This window comes from Sinocyclocheilus grahami, unplaced genomic scaffold (genome assembly GCF_001515645.1).
Source record: "Sinocyclocheilus grahami isolate Dianchi unplaced genomic scaffold, SAMN03320097.WGS_v1.1 scaffold314.1, whole genome shotgun sequence".
NCBI lineage: Eukaryota > Metazoa > Chordata > Actinopteri > Cypriniformes > Cyprinidae > Sinocyclocheilus > Sinocyclocheilus grahami.
In genome coordinates, this window is record NW_015505493.1 from 756393 (window position 1) to 766342 (window position 9950).

Here is a 9950-nt window from a genome sequence, read left to right on the forward strand (position 1 = left end):
CACACAATCGTGGACATACTCTAGATTTAATCATCAGTAGAGGTCTAAACATTTCATCCATTGTTATTAAGGACATAGCACTATCTGATCACTTCTGTATTTTCTTTGATATATTGATCTCTGTTACCACTGAATCTAGAGCTGTCTCTGTTGGAAAGAGATGCATTAACGAAAACACTAGTGTGCTATTTAAGGAGGCTATATCTTTAACACCAAGCATTTCTGCAGACTCTGTTGATCTTCTCCTTGATGCCTTTAACTCAGAAGTTAAGAATGTTATTGATGACATTGCTCCTGTGAAAGTCAGCAGGAAGACTGGCAGACAGAAATCAGCTTGGAGAAAATCAACAGCAGTTCAGAGTATGAAAAGACAATGCAGAAAAGCTGAGCGGATGTGGCGGAAGACGAAACTTGAAATGCTTCCAGTTATATTTAGTATTGATTTCAAAGTACTTTTACTCATTTATAAATCACTCAATGGCCTAGGACCTAAATACATAGCAGATATGTTCACTGAATATAAACCTAACAGACCACTCAGATCATTAGAATCGAGTTCACACAATACAAGGGGAGTCCGCTTTTAGTTATTATGCCACCCGCAGTTGGAATCAGCTTCCAGAAGAGATCAGATGTGCTAAAACATTAGTCACATTTAAATGCAGACTCAAAACTCATCTGTTTAGCTGTGCATTTATTGAATGAGCACTGTGCAACGTCCGAACTGATTGCACTATATTTTATGTATAATCATTTTCTGTTCTTAACTGTTTTAAATTCATTTTAAACCTCTTAAATCAATTTTTAAATCTTTTTCAATTCCTTGTTTTATTGTTGTGATTTAGTTTTTTTTTTCTTTTCTTTTATGTAAAGCACTTTGAATTACCATTGTGTATGAAATGTGCTATATAAATAAACTTGCCTTGCCTTGGTGAAGCAGGTCTCCATGGAAGGCCCTTACACGGAGGAGGAAGATGAAGACAATCAGTCTTCATCCTCAGGAACTCTCACAAGCAGTGTTCCAGAGGTAAAACCCTCGAAACCTCCAATTTATCTCCCAGGCTTTACCAAACCCTGAAAAGGGAACATTTCTGAACTCTTGTCTGAACTCTGGACCTCTTTGCTCTGGCTGTTCATTTGCATGTGTTTAATTTTTTATTTATATACATTTATGAAAGGCAGCTATTAATACAAATCTAATTATACGTCTAAATATATATATATATATATATTTTTATTTATTTTTAGATAATGGTTAGGTCTTTTTTCTATAATTTCACAGGAATTGGTCGTGGATGCTTTTGCTAGTCTTGGAATTTTTGTTGGTTATGTTTAGAATTCAGTCAGCTTTGCAAACAAATTCTTTTGCTTTTCTTTTCTGAGGACTAATGCGGCACTCATTGCAGAATGCCGAATATAACTCAATTTCTTCTTTCAGTAATAGCTGCTTTCTTCATTTGACTTTAGGGAGTCTATTCTTCTAATACACTGGACTATCATCTCAAGTCATTTCTAATCATTTCATCGTCTCTAATCATTTTTCCTTTTTCTGTACCAGGACCCAAATGAGACAATAGAGGAGGAAGATACTAAGTCGGGCACTGCCTCTGCTGTAAGAGATTGTGTCACTAAGGTAAAGACTGACCCCAACAGAGTTATTTGACTTTTTCTCTTTAATGGCAGGCAATATGATTTATTATCATTGTTCCTCACATTCCTCATTGTGAAATAGATAGTTCCGACTGTTTGGATGAGCCCTGCTCAAACACAGTGTAAAATGCCAATAAATACACACTTAACTTTATATTCTGTATTAATATTCAAATTTGCTACGGTGCTTGGCAACTACAAGTAGCCTTCTGTTAGAAAATGAATTTCATTCGAAAGTTTGGGATCTGTAAGATTTTTTTTATGTTTTTGAAAGTAGCCTCTTATGCTCACCAAGACTGCAATTTATTTGAACAAAAATACTGTAAAACAGAAATATAAAAATTTTCAAAGAAGTTTTCTATTTTAATATATTTTGAAATGTAATTTATTCCTGTGATGGCAAAGCTGAATTTTCAGCAGTCTTCAGTGTCACATGATCCTTCAGAAATCATTCTGATAGGCTGATTTAGTGCTCAAGAAACATTGCTTATTATTAGCAATGTTACATTTTATAGTTTAATATTGCTTAATATTTTTGTAAAAACTTAAATACTTTTTTTTCAGGATTCTTTGATTAATAGAAAATTCTAAAGAACAGCATTTTTTTAAAATACAAATCTTTTTTTTTACATTATAATTGTCTCTACTGTCACTTTTGATCAGTTTAATGTATGCTTGCTGAATAAGTGTTCATTTCTTTCAACAACAACAAAAAAACCTTGACTCCAACCTTTTGAACGGTAGTGTATATTACTTGGCAGGATAATTATTTTGTTATTTACTGTGGCTAAAGTGGTTTTAGATACATAAATACTTATTTAACCATGGTGAAATAACTACACAGCTGCTAATGACTTACTGCTTGTTTTTGTCTTTAGGAACCATCTCCTGAAGTTGATTTTCCTGCAATCAAGTATGTAATTCAGGACGCTGACACAGGAAGTTGTTTACTGGAACCTTCTGACTTCTCTGAAATGCCTGGCATAGTCAGCAGACCAGTTACTGAAGAAACAAGTTCCCCACCTGCACTAACATCCCAACATTTGAAAGAATTAACAAGTGATAGTTGTCTGAAGCCTGACAGTGCAAATATAGCTGAGGAAAAGCAAAATGAGTGCACTGAAGCAGTTCCAGCAAAGCCAGGAATATGCTCAGAAACCACCATGTTAAAAGCAAGTGATGCCAATGAATCTGTAGATCAGAATGAAGTATCTATAAACACAGAAACGGGTACAAGTGATCAAGTGAAAACAACAAGCCCAAAGCCACGTGACACAGAGGCAATAAATGTTACTGATGGTGATCAGACCCGGACAGAGACTAAACCCATCGACGCCATAGCTCCTCTTATGCTCTCCTCCCAGCATACAGGATGTGTGCCACAAGAAGATACAACATTGGTAATTCTATGTGAAATCTAGGTGTAAACTGACATGTTTAATTTCAAGTATTTTTTGTATGACTAAATACTGCCCTTCCAACTCTCTAGGAAATACAGAGAGATGTTATTGAGGCCATGGTTCACCAGAGGAGCAGCAGCCAGTCTCAGGATCACACAATTCCGCACACAGCAACTATCAGTGATCTGTCACAGTCTGAAGGAGGAGGTGAAGATCAACTGAGTTTAGTCCAGCTTCTCACCTCATGTCAGGATGTCAGTTCTTTAGAGGTCAGTTTCAGCCCTGCAAACATGCTTACTAAAACCAAAGAACTACCCTGTGGGTGAACAAGCTCTGACATGTCTGCATTACCTTAAGATCTAACAAGAATTCTAGATCCATCAATTTTTAACATTTGCACTACTGTTTAAAAGTTAGGATTTTTTAAATGTTTTGAAATAAGTCTCTTATGCTCACCAAGGCTGCATTTGTTTAATATTGTGAAATATTACCGTTTAAAATGATATTTTTATGTTAATAAATATTAATTTATTCCTCTGATGGCAAAGCTGAATTTTCAGCAGTCATTACTCCAGTCTTCAGGGTTACATGATCCTTGAGAAATCTTGCCATTATGCTGATTTGGTGCTTGAGCAGTTTGTTATTATTGTCAGTGTAGTATTTACTTGAAAATGTAAAATTAAAATATAAATATCTATACTGTCACTTTTGAGCAACAAAATGCATGCTTTCTGAATAAAAAAGATTTTTTTTATGTTTTTGAAAGTAGCCTCTTATGCTCACCAAGACTGCAATTTATTTGAACAAAAATACTGTAAAACAGAAATATAAAAATTTTCAAAGAAGTTTTCTATTTTAATATATTTTGAAATGTAATTTATTCCTGTGATGGCAAAGCTGAATTTTCAGCAGTCTTCAGTGTCACATGATCCTTCAGAAATCATTCTGATAGGCTGATTTAGTGCTCAAGAAACATTGCTTATTATTAGCAATGTTACATTTTATAGTTTAATATTGCTTAATATTTTTGTAAAAACTTAAATACTTTTTTTTCAGGATTCTTTGATTAATAGAAAATTCTAAAGAACAGCATTTTTTTAAAATACAAATCTTTTTTTTTACATTATAATTGTCTCTACTGTCACTTTTGATCAGTTTAATGTATGCTTGCTGAATAAGTGTTCATTTCTTTCAACAACAACAAAAAAACCTTGACTCCAACCTTTTGAACGGTAGTGTATATTACTTGGCAGGATAATTATTTTGTTATTTACTGTGGCTAAAGTGGTTTTAGATACATAAATACTTATTTAACCATGGTGAAATAACTACACAGCTGCTAATGACTTACTGCTTGTTTTTGTCTTTAGGAACCATCTCCTGAAGTTGATTTTCCTGCAATCAAGTATGTAATTCAGGACGCTGACACAGGAAGTTGTTTACTGGAACCTTCTGACTTCTCTGAAATGCCTGGCATAGTCAGCAGACCAGTTACTGAAGAAACAAGTTCCCCACCTGCACTAACATCCCAACATTTGAAAGAATTAACAAGTGATAGTTGTCTGAAGCCTGACAGTGCAAATATAGCTGAGGAAAAGCAAAATGAGTGCACTGAAGCAGTTCCAGCAAAGCCAGGAATATGCTCAGAAACCACCATGTTAAAAGCAAGTGATGCCAATGAATCTGTAGATCAGAATGAAGTATCTATAAACACAGAAACAGGTACAAGTGATCAAGTGAAAACAACAAGCCCAAAGCCACGTGACACAGAGGCAATAAATGTTACTGATGGTGATCAGACCCGGACAGAGACTAAACCCATCGACGCCATAGCTCCTCTTATGCTCTCCTCCCAGCATACAGGATGTGTGCCACAAGAAGATACAACATTGGTAATTCTATGTGAAATCTAGGTGTAAACTGACATGTTTAATTTCAAGTATTTTTTGTATGACTAAATACTGCCCTTCCAACTCTCTAGGAAATACAGAGAGATGTTATTGAGGCCATGGTTCACCAGAGGAGCAGCAGCCAGTCTCAGGATCACACAATTCCGCACACAGCAACTATCAGTGATCTGTCACAGTCTGAAGGAGGAGGTGAAGATCAACTGAGTTTAGTCCAGCTTCTCACCTCATGTCAGGATGTCAGTTCTTTAGAGGTCAGTTTCAGCCCTGCAAACATGCTTACTAAAACCAAAGAACTACCCTGTGGGTGAACAAGCTCTGACATGTCTGCATTACCTTAAGATCTAACAAGAATTCTAGATCCATCAATTTTTAACATTTGCACTACTGTTTAAAAGTTAGGATTTTTTAAATGTTTTGAAATAAGTCTCTTATGCTCACCAAGGCTGCATTTGTTTAATATTGTGAAATATTACCGTTTAAAATGAAATTTTTATGTTAATAAATATTAATTTATTCCTCTGATGGCAAAGCTGAATTTTCAGCAGTCATTACTCCAGTCTTCAGGGTTACATGATCCTTGAGAAATCTTGCCATTATGCTGATTTGGTGCTTGAGCAGTTTGTTATTATTGTCAGTGTAGTATTTACTTGAAAATGTAAAATTAAAATATAAATATCTATACTGTCACTTTTGAGCAACAAAATGCATGCTTTCTGAATAAAAGCATTCATTTCTTTAAAAAAAAAATCTTAATGACCTCAAACTCATCGACGCCATAGCTCCTCTTATGCTCTCCTCCCAGCATACAGGATGTGTGCCACAAGAAGATACAACATTGGTAATTCTATGTGAAATCTAGGTGTAAACTGACATGTTTAATTTCAAGTATTTTTTGTATGACTAAATACTGCCCTTCCAACTCTCTAGGAAATACAGAGAGATGTTATTGAGGCCATGGTTCACCAGAGGAGCAGCCAGTCTCAGGATCACGCAATTCCGCACACAGCAACTATCAGTGATCTGTCACAGTCTGAAGGAGGAGGTGAAGATCAACTGAGTTTAGTCCAGCTTCTCACCTCATGTCAGGATGTCAGTTCTTTAGAGGTCAGTTTCAGCCCTGCAAACATGCTTACTAAAACCAAAGAACTACCCTGTGGGTGAACAAGCTCTGACATGTCTGCATTACCTTAAGATCTAACAAGAATTCTAGATCCATCAATTTTTAACATTTACACTACTGTTTAAAAGTTAGGATTTTTTAAATGTTTTGAAATAAGTCTCTTATGCTCACCAAGGCTGCATTTGTTTAATATTGTGAAATATTACCGTTTAAAATGAAATTTTTATGTTAATAAATATTAATTTATTCCTCTGATGGCAAAGCTGAATTTTCAGCAGTCATTACTCCAGTCTTCAGGGTTACATGATCCTTGAGAAATCTTGCCATTATGCTGATTTGGTGCTTGAGCAGTTTGTTATTATTGTCAGTGTAGTATTTACTTGAAAATGTAAAATTAAAATATAAATATCTATACTGTCACTTTTGAGCAACAAAATGCATGCTTTCTGAATAAAAGCATTCATTTCTTTAAAAAAAAAATCTTAATGACCTCAAACTTTTGAATGGTAGTATAGTTATAATAACTAAGAAGGGACAAGATGTAAAGCAGTTAATCTGCAGTTTGGGCAAAATTTACTAAAAATACAAGGTTATATTCATATCTAAAAAATTTAGAGAAGTGGCTGACAGAATATATTTCACAGAGGCTGATTCTGCCTTTCTGCATCTTTTTATTTCTTGCCTATAAAGTCGAGACAGCATCTGTTAGAGATTCCGGTGTCTGCGTTGAATGCCTGTGAATCACGGATGGAAGACTCAACTAAACTCCTCAAGGACATTTCAAGCATCAAGGTATTACCAATTCACTTGCAAAAGTCTACAGAATAAAACAAAACTTTTAGGGGGAAAAACCTAACCCTCCTCAATATGTAAATGACATTTATATGGAGTTAATCCACAGCATGAGTTTTTAAGAATTATTTAATATTTTCAAAATAAATAAGTAAGTATTGATTTTAGCTTCTCTGGGTACCTTTTGTCACTATAATAAGTGATCATGCAACAACGGTTTACTGTATAATTTTTTTTTAAATTATGTTTTAAAACTTTCCTAATGCACACAAACATACTTTAGAAAAGTGTGTAAAGATGTCTGATAAAAGGGTAGACGGCAACAGTTGCTAAGGTAGAACTGGTCTGTAACTACAAGTTCTGATCTAATGTGAGCGTTTGCTCTGTAAGAGTCTGCAAGGCGGCACATGGACTTTGGCACTTGAGCGGCGGAGATCGGCGGGACAGAATAATCTTGAGCTCCAGAGATGTTCTGGAGCTCTTCTGAAGGGTCTGCGGGGTCTCCTGGAGCTGGGCTCTGAGCGGCTGCTGCGCAGTCAGAATGCACAGCCACAAAACTGCAGTCAGCTCCACAGTCTGCTCACAGAACACAAGGTACACAGCTGATCAACTTAGTAATTATATTATTGTTCAAATAATAATACTACGTGTTTTTGTCTGCTTAATAATGTTTGGAATTGACTGTTAACAGAAATACTTCCAAGATTTGTGTCAGGACCTTGTAATGGTCAAGCTGCTATACCATAAGCTGCCAGAGGGGGCACTGCAGGGCCATGCAGAGGTTGAGCAGTTAATATCAGATCTACAGGATCAAGCACAAACTCATGGTGTCCACATGCAGCACAGCTTAGAGGTATATAAGGAAATTAACTTATTCAGACCTTAATGTTATCAGTCTTTTACAATGCATAACAATTTCTCATTATCTGTCTGAATTTAGTTCTAATTTAGTAAACCAAGATTTAATAGGAGTAAATGGCATGTATAAAATGTATTAAGAGAAATGAGCAACAGAAGCTCGCTCATCGCTCTGTATGTGTGTTGTAGGAGTGGTCTCGGTACGAGGAGCTCACTGAGAGACTGCGTAAGCAGTTGGATGAGATGGAGACAAACATGTCCAGTCTGGATTCAGAGCCAGAGGGAGACCTGCAGTCCTATGAGGTTTGTTTCCCTGCATCCCTGGGAACGCTAACGGCTGCCTTTCTTTGACCTTCTTTGAGGATAGGCCTCCTTTGATAGTTTTAGCTGTGTTTTACATTCTGTGACTTTGCATGGGAATGACAAAAACAAATTCCACCCTTTACGTTCTTGTCTTGTTTCACAGTTTAAATATCAAAAAATTAAGTTTCAAATTAAGTAAAATTGCATAAGGGGTGCATATTTTAGTGAGGTTTATGCTCAAGAAATAACAGGTATTATAAAGAACAATATATTTTTATACACTCTAGCATTCACAAATTCTTCCTTGATATAAATTAATACTTTCATTTGGCAAGAAGAAATTAAACTGATCAAAAATGACAGTAAAATATTTAAAATATCACATTTTTTGACAAAGCTATTAAGCACAGCTGTTTTTCAACCCTTCAATTTACAACAATTTGAAGGATCATGTGACACTGAAGTCTGGAGTAATGGCTGTTAAAAATTCAGCTTTGCCATTATAGGAATAATTATATTTTAAAATATATTTAAATAGAAAACAGTTATTTCAATTTTTACTATATTTGTAATCAACTAAATGGACACTTGGTGAGCATCAGACACTTCTTTAAAAAAATCATACCAACCCCAAAATTTAAAATTGTATTGTATATTTATTTGGGAATGAAGAAGAATAAACAAGAATAAATATGTAAATTTATTCTTGTTGAAAAATATACTTTAAAAAAATATATATTTTACTGAAAAAAGAAGACAATTGCAGATTAGGAAACTTATTTTTTTCGCTACACTGCCCCAGGTTGCGTTGTAAAGAATACATTAAAAAATATTTATAAATTTTTTATTGTTTTGACATTGTTTAATATACAGAATAACAGTATTTTTTTCGCTACACTGCCCCAGGTTGCGTTGTAAAGAATACATTAAAAAATATTTATACATTTTTTATTGTTTTGACATTGTTTAATATACAGAATAACACAGACAATCAGCTCTGCAACAGAAAAAACAAACAAAAAACAACAACATGATAAATGAAATAGAAGTATATCTATAAAAAATATATTATAATAATAATTTGGTTAAAACTAATCAGTTAAACTGAAGGGTGAATGGCCGAAATATACTAAACAATATTTAAAACCTCATATACTCCAAAATATACAAAGTACAAAGACTATACATGTACAAAAGATTGTCAAAAGAAATATATACCCATACAAAAATCTTGACATACAAACAATTGGAATAGCGCTGAAAGAAGTCTTCGTCAATAAAAAAAAAAAGAGGCAATTATAACCCAAACAGGGAACCTTAAACACGACTCTAAATCAATATATATGAAAAAATAAAAATGAAAAAAAAATTATTTAAAAAAAAGCCCAAGACCAGAAAAAAGTGTGTATTGAGGGGGGTGAATCTCCTTAATTCAAGTTAATAAACCTTTAAGCTTCTCTAAAGTATGAGCCCAAAGTCTAATGGTGTCCTCTCTGGCGCCATGAAGGCAAGCAGTGGACAGTTCAAGATACACCACATCTATAAAAGTGAGAACCCAATATTTCTTATTAATAGAATGTGGAGGCTTCCATCTTGTTGCAACAATTTTCGTGGCCGCTGTCAAGCCAGCTAAAAAGACTCGCTTCTGCATTTTGTTAAGTTGGATGTCCAAAAGATCATTTAAAATAAAGACAGAAGGGGACAAAGGGTTTGAGACCTTTAATATAGTGGACAGATTTTCTTTAACCATATTCCAAAAACTGGCAACCCCAGGGCAATCCCAAATCATGTGAAAAAAAGTACCAATTTCCCTTGTATGACACAGCGTGCAATTAGGATTGGGTTTAAGTTTCATGCAATTGAGTTTACGTGGAGTCATATAAGTCCTATGAATAAAGTTTAAATGGATTTGTTGAT

At 34.6% G+C, this 9950-nt stretch overlaps 1 protein-coding gene across 1 annotated transcript in view; it reads left to right on the top strand.

The window, feature by feature from the left end:
- Positions 1-9950, top strand: part of LOC107601897 (nesprin-2-like) — a 108198-nt gene that overhangs the window by 50445 nt on the left and 47803 nt on the right. Inside the window, exons 50-61 of the mRNA XM_016294248.1 lie at positions 938-1027; positions 1559-1633; positions 2529-3050; positions 3140-3319; positions 4421-4528; positions 5032-5196; positions 5712-5798; positions 5888-6064; positions 6771-6872; positions 7263-7466; positions 7564-7725; positions 7920-8033. Coding sequence (XP_016149734.1) covers positions 938-1027; positions 1559-1633; positions 2529-3050; positions 3140-3319; positions 4421-4528; positions 5032-5196; positions 5712-5798; positions 5888-6064; positions 6771-6872; positions 7263-7466; positions 7564-7725; positions 7920-8033 — 1986 coding nt within the window. The remainder of the gene's footprint in view (positions 1-937; positions 1028-1558; positions 1634-2528; positions 3051-3139; positions 3320-4420; positions 4529-5031; positions 5197-5711; positions 5799-5887; positions 6065-6770; positions 6873-7262; positions 7467-7563; positions 7726-7919; positions 8034-9950) is intronic.